Here is a 20,109-nt window from a genome sequence, read left to right on the forward strand (position 1 = left end):
CCAGAACGGATTCACGGTGAAGACCATGTGTGTTCATTTACGATGAGGTCATGTTTGTCTCTGTCATTAGCCTGCTAGCTGGGTGAGGGAAAGTCACCATGGGTTGTTTTTTGTTTTGCTCACCATGTTGTTCAGCCCAGGGCATAGCACATTGCCTGGCAGTCATGGTTATTAAGTGATGGAGCAGCCCATTTTCTCACTGAATGCAAGTCTGCTCTGGAAACCAAATTGTAGGCAGAGGATGGCACAGTGCATGTGCAATTGGCAAGGCTGGTATCCTCAGGCTATGACAGGGTGAGGACAGCTCCATTTTCTGACGCTGGTCTGTTTTACTTTTCATAGTGAACACACTAATCCATGTGGAGTTAATTTTCATGTATTACACATTGTTTGGTTTCGTTAATCTTTTTTACATTTTTAAATTATCATAATACTATTTATTTAATATTTTCCGATTCTGTAGTTGTGAAAATTCTTGATCATGTAAACAGTCGGGTATATTTCTGTGTTCCTTAGACTATTCCATTTTCTATATTTCTTTTTAATCTCTTTATCATTCTGTTTTAATTACTGTTGTTTTGCAGTATATTCTGAAATCTGATAGCATTAAACCATACCTTCCTCTATTGCTTTTCTCTTTCATAGTATATTTATTTGTCTGTTTTTACACAGTAATTTTATAATTCTTTTATTATGCTGTATTTTAAAATCTTGAATATTTGTATTAAAATCTGCAAACAAAAATGTTCAAACTACAGTATGTTTTATTCAGCCAGGTTAAGAATAAAATAAAAACCTAATATTCACCCCTTTATGGACAATGAGATGATGGTACTTGGAAAACTAGTAGATCATGGGAAACAAGCTCTATAGGAAACCAAAACGATGGAAAGTGAATAGCACACATAAATTAAGACCTAACTCTACATTCCAAGTAAACTGGACAATTCAACCCTAGTAAAAAATGTTACCGTCCTTAATGATAAATAAAAAGGACAGAATAGAGGACAGAATCAATGGTTACTTAATGCTACAGTGGTATCTTGATCTCATTTCATCAGTTTTTGTTTATACACCTGAAATCAGTCTTGGGAAGAACATGGTATCAACTAATGTTTAAATATGTGGACTTGAAGGCCAGATGGCCCAGGGTTTGGATTGACTCCTTCACTTATTAGCTGTACCTCATTTTGCTCAAAATGGGATAGTAACAGTGTTTACCACACAGGGCTGTTGGGAGAAGTGTGCTAAGGAAATTCTTGGGCCAGTAAGTGTAGTTATGTTAAGCAGATTTGGTGCTCCGGAGGGGCTTTTTGGTTTGGGAAAGACCAGCTACTTACACTCCCTTTTTATCCAAGTCCAAAAGTCAACCATGTACAGGTTTACATGGGCAGCACAACCCAGGAGGGCTTCTCTGTCATGCCTGGACCAGGCATCAGCAAGATGCTTCTGAGCTTTTGTAGTGACTTATCGTTGCACTCTGCAGCCATCCCCTGGCCTCCTGGCAAAAATAGCCGGATTTCATGAACATTCAGTCTCTCTTGATGCCATCTCTGCTGGATGCTTTAGTGGCCTGATTAAGAATAGGTTTTGGTTTGAATTTTCTAAATGCTCTAAAATTACCTTTTATAAAATTTCTCTCCACATCTAACCCACTCCCTTGTGCCCTCAGCTCCCTGTCCTTGTCCAGCCTGCCCCACCAAAGTGAGGGCTCAGCCAGGCCTCCCGCAGTTTTCTCAGGTTGGACGCTGAGATGTGTCTTTCTTCATCTTTTAGGTGCAAGGTCAGTCCCGCTGTGCCGAGTCCCCACTCCAGGGCCCTCTGCATGAGTGACACTTCCGTCTGCCATGGAACCTGGCCCTGCCCTGGCCTGGCTCCTGCTCCTGAGCCTGCTGGCTGACTGCCTGAAAGCTGCCCAGTCCCGAGACTTCACAGTGAAGGACATTATCTACCTCCACCCTTCAAGTAAGACTCTATTCTCTTTGTGACAGAAATATCACTTTATTTCAAATAAAAAGTGGGTTGGAAAATGGTCAAGAGAAGGCAGCTTTCAATGCAGGGAGACCCTCCAGTGATTTAATTGGGGGATAGGGGAAGGGAGGGAGTGCATTAGGTACAAGAGATACTGTATGTTTTACCATGTTTTACCATCACCTTTTCAAGGATATCTGTTTTTTATTTTAAGGCATATTATAAGGCTTGTTTTCTCTGGTCCCAGCACAGTCGCTCTGATTCTGAACACCCTTCCCTTTAACTTGTGCCAACCCTCAGTCTATTATCAAAGTGGTCGGGAGGAGGACTGTTTGTAAAAGATAAATCCTTTATAGGCCAGATAATATCTGGTCTTCCTCTCAGATCATCTAATTCCCAGTTTCAGCATAAGTAATTGTCTCTCACAACTTCCCATTCATTATCCCTTTTGGGATCCTGGGCTTACGAATTACCTAGGGAACGTGTAGTAGTATAGATCCCTGTCCGTCTTCTGGAGGTTCTGATTGCATATGTCTGGGGCTGGGCCTGTGGATTTTTGCTTTCAGAAGAATTTCAGGTGCTTTGGCTGCAGATAATCCAAGGATCACAATCTGGGAAAATGCAGTTTTCCTTCCGCATTTGGTCTCCATCTTTCTGTTTATCTTGTCTCTTTTATTTTTGAATGACTCCTCTTCTGTATTGCCCCTGTGGTGGTGAGAGCTAAGTTTACTTTTGACTTTTTCGCCTTTGCTTCTAGCTACACTCCTTTTCTGAAATGTTTTGTTCGACAAGCATTCTTTGAGTGTCTACTGTGTGGCAGGCATTGGGATAGACATTGGAGGTATAAAGGCAAAGGAAACACATCCTTGCTTTTGAGACTCTTACAGTCTACAAAGTGGAGGCAGGCACTAGGACCCCACAGTTATAAGAGTTGACATCTAAATTTTCTGGCTTAGCAGAGGTGACTGGCTGCAGCGGGATGCACAGGGGTTTGGGGTCCGCTAGCGCTCATTTTGTTTACTCCACATGTACTTTTGACAGGCAGCAAATCGTTTCTTTAGACTTTTTGAGACTGTACCCTCACCAGTGTAGTCTGGTGCCTACTGATTAATCGTGTGGACAGTTTATCCCACTGCTTGTTTTAGCAGGACTGTTTCCTTTCTTACCATAACATTCATGAAAAGAAGGTGCTTTCACACTCGGGTTTTTAGGATTGCATTTTATCCTTTTCTCCAAACAGCCCTGCTTTTCAATTAAACTTAGTGAGGCAGAAACTTAGATTTGAGCCTTTTGGGTTTGATTGCCAGGAATTTTTTACTTCTGTGGGATTCTTTGTTAGCTTCGGTGACGACTCAGTAGTAACAGGCCCACATCTGACTTTCTCTGAGGCTGCGAGGAAGAGTGAGAAGGAAAATTGAGGTGACTGTATTGAAGTGAACAGAAACAAAAGAAACGTACCCCTTCAGTCTCCGTGGGGTGGTGGACCAGTGTAGATGCTGAATGGGCTTATCTGGGGAGTCGGTTTCAGAATGGGGCCTTTGACTGATGCACTCTTCAGGTCAGAGGGGGAATCACTTCTGCTCTTTAGAAGTTGGCAGGGAAGTTCCACTCATGTCACCTGTGTGAATTTAATAGGGCCATCACCTAATTAGAAGGAACTCACTGTATGTAAAGAACTGGTGGGGTTTTCTGATACGATTTTGAAATATGGAGAAGGATAGAAGTTGTTCCTAGACTCAATTATCGGTCGACAGTTAACTCCTGGAGTGCAGGTCTGGGCCTGAAGTCCCTCGTAACTGGTCAAAGGAGAATAATTTCTTGTTGGATTGAAGTTACTGTGAATGGCTTCTGCTTGGCCAGCATTTACTTTATTCAGTCCACCTTAAATCAGAGTTCATTTCACATTTTCACATTTCTGTAAGATTTTAGAAGTTTTTGGTGTTGGTTTATATAGTAAAGCTTTGAATTTTTAAACAGTCATGAGCCTCTGTCCTGGAGAGCACCCCTCTAGACCATGTTTAAAAGAGAGACCATAAAAAAATATATGAGGGAAGTGTGGGAGGATTCTGATTTTGAATTATTTATAGAATTGCCTCACTTTGTAGATGGGGGCACAGAGAGCTTCCTTTGGGTCAGCGAATGAGCCAGATCCCATTAATGTTAGATACGACATCTCGGAACCTGCCCAGGGAGGAGTTCGTGATCCTGGAGGTGTGAGGAAACATGTGAGTTTCCTACACCAGACAAACTCATTTCTCAGGGACCCGGAACAGCCATCACGGAGAATAGCTGCGATGACAGTGAACTCCAGGCTGGGAAAGTTCAATCTCCCATGTCTAATCTCCATTGCCATTTGGTTCCCTAATCTTTGAAGTTTCTAAGCCTTTAAAAGAAATGAAGTTTATGGCTTTCAAGCTTGAGGCACTGTCCTCAATAATATTCTATTCCATAATTTGCATGTGGTTTTTTTTTTTGCTTGTGAAAAATTATCAGTTTCTTCCCAGCACATGATTGAAATACCAACATCTAATAAAATCCTTCAAAACAGGAGTTGATATTAAGAGAAATGAAGCTCTTTATTTGGTTGTCACACATCATGTAAGATAGCAGAATTTAATATCCTAAATGGCTTTGATCTGTTCTTGGCCTCCATTTCTATCACCGGAATAGAAAACTTTCCTGAGAATATCCAGTTTTCCTGCAGTTGCATGTTCTGAGTCTCCCCTTAATCATATGCAGTGAAGAGTGTATCCTTACAGGAGGCTTGGTTATGCCAAAGCAGTGAGCCAAAGAAGTTTGTTCACAAATATTTATTATATAAGTCTTAGAGTAAGGGGACAGTCTAGAAATGTACCAGATGTATTTCTATCAGAAATCTGTCCATATTATTAAATTATATGGAAAATATTTTGTTGCTTAGTGGATTGAGAAGGATGATATTATTAGGTTTGTAGAATTTTTATATTTACATCCAGTTTCCAACAACAATGGAAATTAATTTGGCAAGAATAGAAAAAGTTTGACTGGATTTCACATCAGCGTATGTTTCAAAACAAGATTCTCTTTTCACCACGTTTTCAGTAACTGAAGGCCTTTATGCAGGGAACAGTTCCAAGAGATGGGAACAAAGACTAAATCTTTTCCAATGCCTTACAAATGAATTATGGCTGGTTGAACTATGGTAGACCATGAGAGTTAATGGACAGATTATGTTACAGGAAGTAACTGGGCACTTTGGCATTTCTTTTTTTCTTTACAATCACCTTCTCTTAAGGGACCAAGGACTTATGTCCTGAAATACAGAATACTAAGCTTATTAGCTCTGTGATCAAGAGCCAAATTAGATGCATTCACAGCTGGGGCAACAACAATTTGAAACTCTACTTGCTCTGTAATGCTTTGAAGTACAAAGAAGAAAACAGCACATCTCTTAGGGACCGACTTCCGTCTTCTTTACAAAACTTCTTTATCAGATGCGGTATCAGTTAGCAAGTTACTAGAGATAGTTATTCATCTGTAGACCTTATTTTTGGCTAAATATTTCCTGGGGGAAGAATTTAACTATTTAGTTGGTATTGTGCTACAATTAGTCACTTAAAGCTGAGTATGTTTGCAGAGATTTGTCCTTCAAAAAGATGTGATTATTCAATAATCAATTCTACTTGCCAAGATGTAAATAAAACTTCGTATAAGCAAATATTGATAGCCCTTGAGAACCTTCACAGATACGGAGTTGTAGATTTGAAAATAAAAGTCCCTGAAAATGAGATCATTTGGTTAACTGCCAATAATACATGCTGATAAACACACTGAGAAATAAATTCCTTGAAACAAAGCTTTATTTTGCTGCCAGAGTGTTTTAGCTGATACGCCTGGTTTAAATTTCTGTCTGCTTTGGGTTAATTTCAGGACCCGGCCTTCTGATCAAAGAAATAACAGCATTTAATTTGTCACTCATCTTAAAAAAGAAATTTTTAAGTTAAGAGTCTACTAAATAATCCAAATTTGGGAACGTTACAGCTTACTTGCGTTAGGGTCTTAATATGTTTATTCTCAGAGCAGTTGGATCATCAGACTTCATTCAAAGTTCTTAATTTGTCTCTTCAATGGGAAAGTTTCCAGGAATACCTAATCCAACACTCCAGCCAAAAATTTCACTGGCTGCAATGACAGATAAAATTGGATGTGCTAGTGAGTTAATCATGCATGGTAAAGTGGTATGGCTAGCTTGCAGTCATACACCTTGGTGAATATGATAGTTTCTTGAAAAATGCTGTTCTTTGACAAATCATTTATGTTTTTTTCTCAAGTGTTACTTTGATCATTCTATTTCAGATTTTACAACCCGGTTTAAAATTCTATTTTTTAAGGCATTTATCTATTAAATACTTAAAAATTGATTGTGAAACTACTTTTAACATATCCAAATCAGGACACTTCCCTAATATTTTGTATAGTTTTTTCCCAAATGGTATATATAAAAATAATTAAAATGTCCATAAGAAAATTTAATGACTTTGGAATTTGGGAACCTGTTTAAGTTCTTCAGTTATATACTTACCTAAACAGAATATTTCCAGGTTGTAGGAATTGTTTGTGTGTAGGTTTACAAAACACTTACTTCTGCTTTATTATAAATATATGATAGGAAAGCCTTTTGTCCCCATGGTGAAATTTCTCATATCTAAGCCCTTTCCCATACCTCATTTTCTATGACAAGCCCTGTACTCACTGTCTTCCTGTTTATGAGTTTCACTTACCAGCCACTTGGGGCAACACAGAACTCTCAAATGGGACCATAAAAGGTCCAGCTACATGTCTTTTTTTTAGACAGTTTGATTTTTGATCATGTTACGTTATTGGATATTGACATAGTCAGCTCTGTGAAATATTGGAAGGAAGTGCATGGATAGGCAGCTATTCTAGACAAGGTGAAAATCAAAGTTATATCCGGCCCATAATTTCTGGCCTTAAGCTGCTGCCTCCTCCCTCATTTATTTTTGATAACATACTTAATTGGTGCCATGTGGGCAAAGCAGTTTACCCTGAGATGATTATTTCCACCAGTGGGATATGCCGGCTCAGCCATCTGTGAGACAGAACAGTTGGCTCCTGCAAGTGACACATTTGAGTGTTTGCAGCTTTCAAATAGGCCAGGTAATGTTGCAAACTGAAAAAAAACCCCACAAGTTCTGTTTATAAAAGGTAAAACTCGAAGTGGCAAGGCAACAAATGGTTATAACTATGAAGCAAGTAAAAGCACATCAGAGGGGAGGGCGGAGAATAACCTGGCCTGGCAGTCCTTGTAGATCTCAAATGCTGACAGAAGGCCAGTGCTTGACTCTGACACCTGCCCTCCTGAGCTCAAATGCAAGGCAAAGAATACAAGTACCTGGAGGATAGTCTCTTCGGAAGGCAGGAGAGTGTGGGAAATAGATAGGAGGGGCTTCCTGGAGTTACTCAGGCTTTGGCCAGATCATTAGAGCCAGTGACCACTGTCTGTTCTTCACATGCCCCCAGCCTCCTGCTCACCAGGTCCACAAAGGAGGCCCATGGACATTTGGACGTGGGCCTGGATGGATCCTTAGGAGGGTCACCTCTGTGCAGGCAGTGTACATTTTAGCGGTGAAGATTCTTCCCTTAGCCAGTACTTACCATCTCCAGGGACCCTTAACCATGGCACATCTGAACCATAGAAACTGCCGTGTTTGTAGATTGAGGATCAAACATCTGGAAATTTTTTTTATTCAGCATAATCTTTATATTTACAGATTGACATGTCTACATAACTTTACATACAAGGGTAAATCATTGGAAATCCAGAGAATGTCCTTTTGTTCATTGAAATGTTTTATTGAGATCACCGTAAATTCACATTCTGTTCTAAGAAATAATTCATAGATTCCTTGTACACTTTACCCAGTTTCACCCAATGCTAACATTTTGAAAAGCAATGGTATAGTGTCACATCCAGGATATTGATGTTGATATAATCCACTGATCCTATTCAGAGTTTCCCCGTTTTACTTGGACCCATTTGTGTGTGAATATTCAGTTTCATACAATTTAACCTCGTGTGTAGGTGTAGTTATCCACCTCCACAGTTCAGATACTAAACAGGTCCAACCCCACAAGGATCCCACCTTTGCCCTCACTCTCACTTCCCTCCTTTCCCACCCCTATCCCTAACTACTGGCAACTACTAATCTGTCTTCCGTTTCTAAAATTTTTGTCATTCCAAAAATGATTTATAAATGGAACCATGCAGTATGTAGGCTTTGGGATTGGCTTTTTTCTCTCAGCATAATTCCCCAGAATTTCATCCAAGTTTTTGCATGTTTCAATAGCCCATTCATTTTTATTGCTGACTAGTATTCCAGGGTATGGATACACCACAGTGTGTTTAACCATTTACCTATCAAAAGACTTCTGGGTTGTATCCAGTTTTTTGGCTACTACAAACAAAGCTACTATGTACAGATTTTTGTGTGAATAGAAGTTTTCATTTCTCAGGGATAAAATGGCCAAGAGTACAATTGCTAGGTCATATATCAGTTGCTTGTTTAGGTCTTTAAGAAACTGCCGAACTATTTTTAAATGCTGAAAATGCCTAACTTCACAATGCATAATTCCGTGCTCAACCAAAATAATTTATCTTCTCATCTTTTTTGTTTTTCTGTAGCCACACCATATCCTGGTGGATTTAAGTGTTTCACCTGTGAAAAGGCAGCAGACAATTATGAGTGCAACCGATGGGCTCCAGACATCTACTGTCCTCGAGGTAAACCCTCAACAGAGAGATTGGGGTCCCCAAAGTGGTCCATCAGTAAACATGTGTAGAGAGAGGCATGCATGCAGTTTCAAATGCTACTCTTGCCTAAGGCTAGTGTTAGCAGTTTCTTTTATACCACACCAATAATTTATCATCAGCTATTCTCAGAGACATAAATGGATCCCTAGGATTGTCCCCTTTCTCATGAAGCATCTTCTGAGCTCCAAAGAAGGTAAGTGATGCTTCCTACCCCCAGGCTGGGCCAAACACAGACTCTTACAAAAAGTATTAGCCATTGCATAGTAATCTCCTTTATGTATGCTATGAATCTATGTTCATATAAGAATTCCACTTATTCATTATCTTGCCAGAGATTTCTGTCCTGAGATTACAGTAAAGCTGGAATTCTAAAGGTCATCCTTGCACAAATAAAAACCCTGAGCTTTTAAAACTATTAATTCTCCTTGAGGGCTGAGATGGGTGCCCCTTTGAAACATGAAATTTTGAAGAAAATCCTTTTTCACATCTTTCATCCTCTGAAAGAAAAAGATGGTTAGATTTGGCTACTGAGTCAACAGTTAATTGGCTATTTTATTTTTTGGAGGAAGGTTGAGTCATTTGATGGAAGAAAAGTGATGATGGGGGCATTATTGACAAAAGTTTGAACAAGGAATCTAATCAGAGCCTTGCTGCTGATCTAATACAGTTATTAAAATGATGGAAAAAGAAACACCAAATCCATCATTTTTCAACATAATGTGACAGTTCTCACATGCAGCCCAGTGGCACTCTGTCCTTTCTGGAGGACTGGAAATTGGGAGAACGTGGAGACCATAAAAGACAGATGTCAGCTACCTTAGCTGTCTAACCGTGAGTCTCCACCCAGACCACACAGTAGAAGCACCTGTGGAAATGTTCAAACTCACTGAAACCTATGCTCTGTCTAGACTGTTGATTCTCAAACTTCAGTGGGATCATTCTTCCCTGGCAGGCTGATGAAAACAGATTTCTGGGCCCTAGCCCCAGAGTTTCTGATTTGGTAGGTCTCAGATGGGATCTGAGAATTTGTGTTTCTAACAAGTTCCCAGGTGATGCTACCAGAAACCACACTTTAAGTACCACAGCTCTAATCCAGTTGAGTCAGCTTCTCTGAAAGTAGGGCCTTGCATCAGGTTTGTGAAATATCCCAGGTGACTGTAATGAGCAGTCAGGGATGACAACCATGGGGGCTCCTCCACCCACTAATAGAAAGTGACATGCAGTGTTGTCATTTCTAGATTCGTCTTATTTACTCTTAGGTAGAGATACAAATGGAGTCCCCAGAGACCACAGTGAATAGAAACAAGAGGAGACATGAAAGAATAATCACAAGCTAGCTATCCAGCCATGTGGCTAACTAAAGTTTGAGTCTGTCCCCATTGCCCTCTGGAGTCACCTGATCTCTCCAGATGAGTCAGTATTTTCTAACATTTCCATTGCAGAAAGAAGGTTTGGACCTGGCTACACCCTGCTTCCCCAACTTGACTGCACATTGAAATCACCTGATTAAAAAAAAAAAGATTTAAAAAAAATACTGATGCCTGGGCCCACTGAGAGATTTCTATGCTGTAGCTGGGTACAAGAGTCCAACACCTCAGGTGGTTCTAATTGACAGCAAAATTTGAGAACCGCTGAATTCAACTGGACAAAAACAGGATGGTTTGCTTGTGTAACCTGTAACCTTTGAAATGGTTCCTGCTGGGACAACACTGTCAGATTAGCTTTTGAAAGTCTTGCCACTTCTTAGAGCTCCTGTGCGGGGAAGTGTGAGTGTGTTCTCTTGGTGTTGACTTCTCAGGGATGTACTGTGGCAGAGGTGAGCAGAGGACAAAGATGGACTGTGAGCTGCTGCTCTGCAGTCTTCAGGCCCTATTTTCATAGTGGCTCAGTCCAAGTCTGATGGTTTTCAAGTGTCTCTTTGGCTCAAGGAGAAAAGAGGTCACTGGTGGTGGTGTGGCTTGGAGTCTTCTCAGGAAAGAGAGGAAGTTCCATCTCTGTACTTTCTTCTGAGGTCAAAATCCAACCCTTCACAGTACAGAAAACTACAAGGATCACTGGGTGGTCTTTACACAGTTTTTCCTCTTTTTTTCCTCCCACTTTCATTCTTTTGTTCTTAAATCTATGGGAATGAATGGAAAGTCATATACTGAGGCTCACAGTGTGCAGCAACTAGGACAGGCCCTGTGAGAATTTCACAGTGAAAAATAAGAATCTGGTTTCTGCTTTCAAGGAGCATGCACTATAGCTGGGGAGATATGATCTGAACATATCAAACATCAAAACCAGCAGAACAAAGCTAAGTGCCAAATGAGACATGGTATTAAGTGCTTTTGGAGTTTAATGGAAGAAGAATTATTTAGGGGCTGAGGTGGCCAGTGAAAGCTTCATGGCCTGAGACGCTTATATAGTCTACAACTGGGATGGGACAGGAGAACCTGCAGAGGACATGTCTTGCAGGGGTCATCCCTCAGAGCAAAGGCCTGCAGACAGGATTCACAAAGTGGAGAGCCCCGAACTTTAAGTAGCCACAAGTGGTTTTTTGTGTGTGTTTTGTGTTTTTTGTTTTGCACAGAATAGTAGGAACAGGTAGTGGGGCCAGGTTATTTCTGTGAGGCTGGAGTATCAGGTAAGGTGTGTGGACTAGCGCATTGCCTGAGGAGATGCGTCACACGCCGCCTCCTGTCTGCCAGCCCCATCTCCCTTGAGCCCTCTGTCCTTTCCTCTGGGTTTTCTCCAGATTTTTCTAACAATGAAAAAATGTTTTATTATTAAAATATAAAACGTGTCTAACTGCTGGCTAACACTAGATTTTTTTTTTTTCTGAAGTAGCTGACAACTAACAGATTTAGTAAGAGCAGCTCAGAAGCTGCTAAGGAAAGTCATCCTGACAGACATTTTTGGTTGGTTGTTTACTCTGTGACATATTTAACTTTTTTTTTTTATTTTATTTTGAAATAAATTCAAAGTTATAGGAACAGTTGCAAAAACAATACAAACCCCATACACAGAACTCCAGCATACCCTGACTCCCTCTCCCGATAGCCCAATCCACCAACTTTAACATGCTGTCACACTGCTACTTCTTTCCCTCCCTCCCTCCCTATTATCCATCATCTATTGCTGTCTTCTGAACGCATGAGAGCTAACTGCACCCATCCTTGAACAAACACTATAATTCACATATACAATTCCCATGAACAAGAACATTTTTTTATGCAATCCCATTAAACGCAGCTAAGAAGTACAAGAGATTCAACATTGACACAAAGCTTACATTCTATATTTCCTTTTTTTTTTTCCCTTATGTCTCAACTGTGTCCTCAGATCCCATCCAGGGTCATCCTTGGCATTCAACTGTCATCTATTTAGACTTTTTTTTTTTTTTTCTCAATTGTGGAAACATATATACAGCCTAAATCTTCCCATTGTATCCCCTCCCTAGCATTCCATTAGTGGGATTAATCACGTTTAGAATGTTGTAATGCTATCACCTTCCCACCATCCATTACTAGAAATTTCCCTTCACCTCAAACAGCAACTCTACACTCATTTCTTAACTCCCCATTGCCCCTTCCCCCATTTCTCTTAACCCATACTCTACTTTTCATCTCTGTGGTCATATTCTTTGATAATTTCTTTGTGTTTACTGTGGGGCTTAAAATTAACCTCTTAAATCCATAACAATCTTGTTTTTCTTTGATATAACCGGTTTTTTTTTGTAATGCAGTTTTATTGAGATATAGTCACACGCCATACAATCCAACCAGTATACAATCAATGGCTCATAGTACCATCATATTGTTGTGCATTCATCACCACAATCAGTTTTAGAACATTTTCATTACTCCAGGGGGGGAAAAAGCCCTAAAACATCCCATAACCCCTATACCCCCTATTATTGACCTCTAGCATTGGTGTGATACATTTGTTAATGTTGATGAAAGAATATCAAAATAAAACTTAATTATAGTCCATAGTTTACAATAGGTACATTTTTTCCTATATACTACTCTATTATTCACTTGTTGTAATAGTGAAGAACATTTGTTCTACTTCATGAAAGAACATTTTTATATTTGTACTATTTATTAATCATAGTCATCGTCCACCTCAGGGTTCACTGTGTGATACAGTTCCATGTTTTACTTCCTTTCCATCTAGTGAAATGCATAACTCTAAACTTCCCCTTTCAATCACAATGACAACCACAATTCAGCTCTGTTAATTACACTTACCAAAATGTGCCATCACCCCTATTCATTTCTAAACAATTAAATTCAAGCTAGTTAAAAATTCTACGTACATTAAGCAACCTCTCCCAATTCTCCAGCCTCATTCTATCTCCTGGCAACCTATATTCCAGATTCTATGTCTATGAGTTTACATATTATAAGTAGTTCATATTAGTGAGATCCTACAAGATTTGTCCTTTTATGTCAAACTTATTTCATTCAACATAATGTCCTCAAAGTTCATCCATGTTTTCATGTGCTTCAAGACTTCATTCTTTCTTACAGCTAAATCATATTCCACTGTATGCACATATCCACATTTTGTTTATCTTTTGGCAATTGTGAATAATGCTGCTATGAACATCAGAATGAAAATGTCTGCTCGTGCCCTTGCCTTCAGGCCTTCTGGGTATATATATAGCTAGTAGTGGGATTGCCACATCATGTGGCAGTTCTATACTTAGCTTCCCAAGTGTTCTAGTTTGCTAATGCTTCCAGAATGCAAAACACCAGAAATGGATTGGCTTTTATAAAGGGGGTTTATTTGGTTACACAGTTACAGTCTTAAGGCCATAAAGCGTCCAAGGTAACACATCAGCAATCGGGTACCTTCACTGGAGGATGGCCAGTGGTGTCCGGAAAACCTTTGTTAGCTGGGAAGGCACGTGGCTGGTGTCTGCTCCAGAAGTTCTGGTTTCAAAATGGCTTTCTCCCAGGACATTCCTCTCTAGGCTGCAGTTCCTCAAAAATGTCACTCTTAGTTGCTCTTGGGGCATTTTTCCTCTCTTGGCTTCTCCGGAGCAAGAGTCTGCTTTTAATGGCTATCTTCAAACTGTCTCTTGTCTGCAGCTCCTGTGCTTTCTTCAAAGTGTCCCTCACAGCTGCACTGAGTTCCTTCTGTTTGTCAGCTCATTTATATGGCGCCATTAATCAAGGCCTACCCTGAATGGGTGGGGCCACGCCTCCATGGAAATGAGTTATCACCTACAGTTGGATGGGGCACATTTCTATGCAAACAACCTAATCCAAACATTCCAACTTAATCTCCACTAATATGTCTGCCCCACAAGATTTCATCAAAGAATATGGCTTTTTCTGGGGAACATAATACATTCAAACCAGCATACCAAGGAACAGCCAAACTGTCCTCCACAGTGGCTGTACCATTTTATTTTCCTACCAGCAGTGAATAAGTTCCTATTTCTCCACATCCTCTCCAACACCTGTAGTTCCCCATTTAGTAGTGGTCATTCTGTGATTTTAATGTGCAGTTCCCTAATAGCTAATGAAGTTGAGCATCTTTTCATGTGCTTTTTAGCCATTTGTATTTCCTCTTTGGGAAAATGTCTATTCATGTCTTTTACCCATTTTTAAATTGGATTGTTAATCTTTTTGTTGTTGAATTGTAGGATTTCTTTATATGTTCTGGATCTCAAACCCTTAACCTTGTGGGTTTCAAATAATTTTTCTCATTGCGTTGGCTGCCTTTTCACCCTTCTAGCAAAGTCCTTTGAAGCATGGAAGTATTCAGTTTTGAGGAGGTTTTTTCTTTTGTTGCTTGTGCTTTGAGTATAAAGTCTAAGAAACGACCGTCTATCACTACATCTAGAAGATGCTTCTATTTGGAGTATGCTGGGCTTCTTTAATTTGCATATTTATGTCTTTTATAGGGGTTGGGAAATTTTCAGCTACTATTTCCTCAAATATTCTTCCTTGCTCTTTTTTCCCTTCTCCTCTCCTTCTGGGGGCACCTATGATGCACATGTTTGTGTGCTTCATGTTGTCAGTCATTTCCCTGAGACCCTCCTCACATTTTTCTACTTTTTCTCCATGAGTTCTTTTGATGTTTAAATTTCAGTGCTTTGTCTTTTAGCTCACTGATTCTTTCTGCCTTTTCAAATTTGCTGTTGCGTATTTCTAGGGCATCTTTAATTTCATCAGAAGTGTCTTTATTTTCTATTATTCTTTGGTTGAAAAGAAGAATTTGAAAGCATACAGTGTCTTAGTATCCTTTAGCCATCTCCTTGAATTGATTTAGGAGATTTGTTTGAAGATCTTTGATTAGTTGATCCAAATTCTGTGATTTCTCTGACTTGTTAAAGTAGGTCTTATGATTTTTTGCTGATATCTGAATATCTTGATGGTTTATTTTGAAGGTTGGTTTCTCTTTCTTGTCTAGGATTTTGTTGTTGATTGGGTTTGAATTGAGGCTCTTCTTTGACCGTTGGTTTGTCAGTATTTCCCAGACAAAACAGAGCCAGGTACCTGTGCAGGGGACTTAGGCCAGATCCAAGGGCCCTGGGAGTGGGTCAAGAAAGACTCCAAAAGCCCCCCCCCCACCTTTTTTTTCCTTTCCTGTCACCAGGCTGCTCTTCCCAGCCTGCCCAGCAGATGGTGCTCTTTGGCTACCTAGTCCCCTCCAACCTACCAGGCAGGATGTTAAAGCTCTTTGTATTGTTTCAGAGGTTGAACTGGCAAATAGTGGTGCCTGGCAGCATCTGACCAGGAGGGGCTGAAACTGTGGGATTCCATGTTCTCACTCTGCTGGCCAATACCTGGCTCTCTGTGTCCCTATCTGTGCTTGGGATGGAGGACTCCTACAGCTGTCCCAGTCTGCAGCTGCCCCCATGCAAGGATCAGGGTGAGAAGTGGATGCCAGAGCTGCAGACTGAATTACTCATAGCCTCTGACCAGTTTCTCAGTCTCTTCATCTCTAATTTCCCTTGCTGTTGTACTGAACTTCCCTGGTCTCTAGAACTCAAAACAGTTGCTTTGGACAATTTCTGCCTGGCTATTCAATGATTTGGGGAGAGAAGTAGGTTCTGCTGATCCCTCCCTATTCCTCCATTTTGAAACCCTCTCCTGGGGGCCCTTTTGTATGCAGCACTCCTCAGTGGCTTGTGTTCTGCTCTGGGTCTCTGTGGACTTTGATCCTTGTGTCTGGATATGCTGTGATGGCTTCATAGTCTGTGTCCCTGGTGGCAGCCGCTGCCTCTGGGCACTTCCCAAGCTGTGTGGGACCCAGTGAGGGGGAGGGAAGTTTCCTACCTGGTATTTCTCTTTCTTCAGTTCAGTGTTTGTGGGGTCATTCTCCAGTCTCTACCATCCTCCAGAATTCTAAGCAAGTGGGATTTGTCCTTTGTTCATCTCGTGATGTAAAAATAAAGTATTAAAAGTGAAAAATTTATTTACCATAAGTAGTTTTATCTATACAGAATAAGCCTACATCCCAAATTGCTTAGAAATGACTAAATTTCAAGAGTTTTCAAAAGCTAAATCCAGCCACATGGATGTGCCTAAAGACATAGCCTTTCTTAGTGACTGACACTAAGCTTGCTTATGGATTCAACAGACCTTCATAGATTTTAAGGGAATCACTGTCTGGTCAAATACGCATCAATAAGCATTACCCTACCTAGGATTTCCCAGAGAGAATACAGTGGCATCAGTGGCTTCTCTAGCTAAAACAGGTATCCTGTCACTCTGACTTTTGGGATGTGTGCAATCTAAGTACTTCTTCCGTCATGTGTGTGTGTGGATTTAATTTTTTTTTCCAATTAGAGCAGTCGTCAGTTTACAAAATACGGAGTTCCCCTACATTACATTTGAATTGCCTCTGGCACTTAAAAATTCATGGTACTATATTCCCTCCATAGAAATAAGAATTTAAGATGCATCCCTTAATGACTTGTGTTGCTCACTTGTTCTGCTTTGGGTTAGTACTTCCTTTGCAGTATCTTTAATTTCATCGGCCACTCATTATAAATCTGTTCAATATTCTTGACTTTGTGAGCCAGGAAGGGAAGGGATCTTGAAATCATATGAGGGACCAGTTGTGTCAAGTGCTCACATCTATGTGGTTTTGCCTGTGGCTCCTTGAGAGAGAGACTGAAAAGTGTTTAATAAATATTTGTGTAATTAAATGTCAAATCAAAAACATTACACTTTAAAAAAGAGACTTCCAGGAAGGTGGAATAAGGAAAGATAGAACTCACTCCGCCACCAAAGCCACCTAGGGAACAGGCAGAAACTGTCCAAAGCAGCAGTTCTGCGGCTCAAGAGATGAGGGAAGGACCACTGTGGCATACAAGGACATGCTGGACAAAGAAACAGACACTATGACAGAGAAATTGCAGTGAGTGAGTGACCTCGACTGTGGCTCCTGGTGCCCATTCTTGACTCCTGAAGCCAGCAGCTGTGGGTCCACCTGGTTCTCACCCAGGTGGCTGCTGTGGGCTGGTAGAGACAGGGACACCCTCCCCCCAGGAATAGAGGGGACACGACAAAGTTCTGATCCAACTGTAGGCCAGTGAAATGCACCCTCTGGGCCCCACAGTCTTGATCCCTTCCAGGCCCTGTTTTGGCTGGGAAATGCTGACAAAACAAGTACTAAAGAAGACCTTCAACATGAACCCAATTGTGCCAGTTTGAATGTATTATGTCCCCCCAAACACCATTATCTTTGATGTAATCTTGTTTGGGCAGACCTATCAGTGTTAATTTGATTGTAATTCTTTGAGTGTTTCCATGGAGATGTGCCTCACCCAACTGTGGGTGATGACTCTGATTGGATAATTTCCATAGAGGTGTTGGCCCGCCCATTCAGGGTGTGTCTGAATTAAATTACTGGAGCACTATATAAAATTAGACAGAAGGAGCAAGCTTTACAGCCAAGAGGGACACTTTGAAGAACACACTGGAACTGAGAGAGGAGCTTCAGCTTATAGAGACAGTTTGAAGTCGGCCGTTGAAAGTAGACTCTTGCTCCGGAGAAGCTAAGAGAGGACAAATGCCCCAAGAGCAACTAAGAGTGAATTTTTGAGGAACTGCAGCCTAGAGAGGAACATCCTGGGAGAAAGCCATTTTGAACCCAGAACTTTGGAGCAGACGCCAGCCACGTGCCTTCCCAGCTAACGGAGGTTTTCCGGACACCATTGGCCATCCTCCAGTGAAGGTACCCGATTGTTGTTGTGTTACCTTGGACACTCAATGGCCTTAAGACTATAACTGTGTAACCAAATAAACCCCCTTTTATAAAAGCCAATCTGTTTCTGGTATTTTGCTTAACGGCAGCATTAGCAAACTAGAACACCAATCAATAACAAAATCTTAGATAAGAGAGGGGAACTAATTTTCAAAGTGACCTTATCAAGATAATCAGATGCCCGGATACCAGCAAAAATACCAAGAAATGGCCAAACCAAATGATCAAATTAAAAAGTCAGAGGAGATACAGAATTTGGAACAACTAATCAAAGATGTTCATGTTCAAACAAACCTCTGAAATAATTTCAATGAGATGGCTAAAGAGATAAAGGATATTAAGACACTAGGAGAGGATAAAGAAGAATTTGAAAGAACATAGAAAAATAACAGATCTTACAGAAATGAAAGACACTGTAGATGAAATTAAAAATATACTAGAGAGAGATCCAAGATGGTAGATTAGGAGAGACAGGAAAATTCTTCTCCATGAAAAACACTACATAAAAGACAAAGTGCTCCAGAATACTAGTTCCATTGGCTAGGCAAATCCATAGTGATTGCGCACTTGGCGAAGCAAGAGCCTGCATTCAGAATTGTATGAATCTTTGATCCAGAGAGCCGCTGGGAAAACAGCAGCTAGACTCACGCTGTTTGGAGGTGGATCGGAGCAGGACCTGGGTAGTGGTCAGGGAGATGGCAGAGGGAGCTGCAGCCAGATGCTGTGGGGAGTGCTTTCCATGGTGCAGGCACCTGCCTTGGTAACTGGCATGGGTGATAGCCCTTTGCATGCCTGCAGCTGAAGGCCTAAGTCAGGGACGTGCTGCAGCAGCAAATGGATGACTGCAGAAATGGGTTACTGTCTTTGAAGTGGGATGGGAGCCACCCCTTCACCACCCTGCAGATAAGAGTCTCCACAAGGGAACTTGGGATTTGGCTGGCTTGTGACAGCACAACTCCTCCGCAGAAGCCCACAAGATGCAAAGCCGAGAGGCAGGGGAGCAGCACAAAAGTGACAGGGGCCCTACACCAAACCCAGGGACTTGTGGGTCCATGGCAGAGAGGGAATGAGGGGAGTCTGAGCTGAAGGGGTGGACGCCTGCTGCAACCCCAGGTTATCACTGTTGCAATCCCAGGAAAGGCTGGGAATACTGGGTCTTCAAGCCCTCTTCCCTGCCAAACCACATAGGGCACAACCCCTACCCACAGGGCTGGCAGTCCCCCTTGCACCCGGAAAATTGGTGCACTGATTGGACATCCATGTGGGTTGGACCCAAACTCACTGTATAAACAAAGTTGGGGAGAACTGGATTGAGGATAAAAGGTGGCTTGGGAGTGCCATATGCTGGTAGGTCAGGAAAAGTGTACTGCATCAAGCTGTATCTCTGTCAAATTATAGATAATTGTTTAAGTAAGTCTACATATCCTAAAAGTATACTATCAAGATAAGCAAATGCCAAGAGACCAAAAAAACAACAGAAAATTATAATGCATATGAAGAAACCAGAAGATATGGATAACCCAAATGCCCAAATTAAAAAAATCAGAGGAGATACAGAACTTGAAGAAATTAATCAAACAATCACAAACACCAATACCATGGCTCAGGATATAAAGGACATCAAAAGACCCTAAAAGAGCATAAAGAAGAATTTGCAAGAGTAGATAAAATAGAGGATCTTATGGAAATAAAAGAAACTGTTGATCAAATTAAAAATATTCTTGATACACACAGTACAAGATTAGAGGAAGCTGAGGAAAGAATAAGCGAACTGTTAGAACATAGGTTGGAAAACGAAAGCACAAAAGAATGAATGGTGAAAAAAATAAAAAACTTCGAAGTGGATCTCAGGGATATGATGGACAACATGAAGCACACAAATGTAAGAATCATCAGTGTTCCAGAAAGGGAAGAGAAGGGTAAAGGACTAGGAAGAGTATTCAAAAACATTGTTGGAGAGAACTTCCCAATCCTTCTAAATGACATAAATATGCAAATCATAGATGCCCAGTGAACTCCAAACAGAATAAATCCAAATAAACCCACTCAGACATATTCTGATCAGACTGTCAAATGCTAAAGAGAAGGAGGAAGTTCTGAAAGCAGAAAGA

The 20,109-nt window shown here is 40.8% G+C and overlaps 1 protein-coding gene across 2 annotated transcripts in view; it reads left to right on the forward strand.

Moving 5' to 3' along the window:
• LYPD6 (LY6/PLAUR domain containing 6) overlaps nt 1-20,109 on the forward strand; it is a 147,643-nt gene that overhangs the window by 104,759 nt on the left and 22,775 nt on the right. For both annotated transcript variants that reach the window (XM_037850363.1, XM_037850364.1), the window contains 2 exons: nt 1,777-1,965; nt 8,654-8,752. In XM_037850363.1, the coding sequence (XP_037706291.1) occupies nt 1,848-1,965; nt 8,654-8,752 (217 nt within the window). In that variant the 5' untranslated portion in view covers nt 1,777-1,847. The remainder of the gene's footprint in view (nt 1-1,776; nt 1,966-8,653; nt 8,753-20,109) is intronic.

Source organism: Choloepus didactylus, chromosome 9 (assembly GCF_015220235.1).
Source record: "Choloepus didactylus isolate mChoDid1 chromosome 9, mChoDid1.pri, whole genome shotgun sequence".
Lineage (NCBI taxonomy): Eukaryota > Metazoa > Chordata > Mammalia > Pilosa > Megalonychidae > Choloepus > Choloepus didactylus.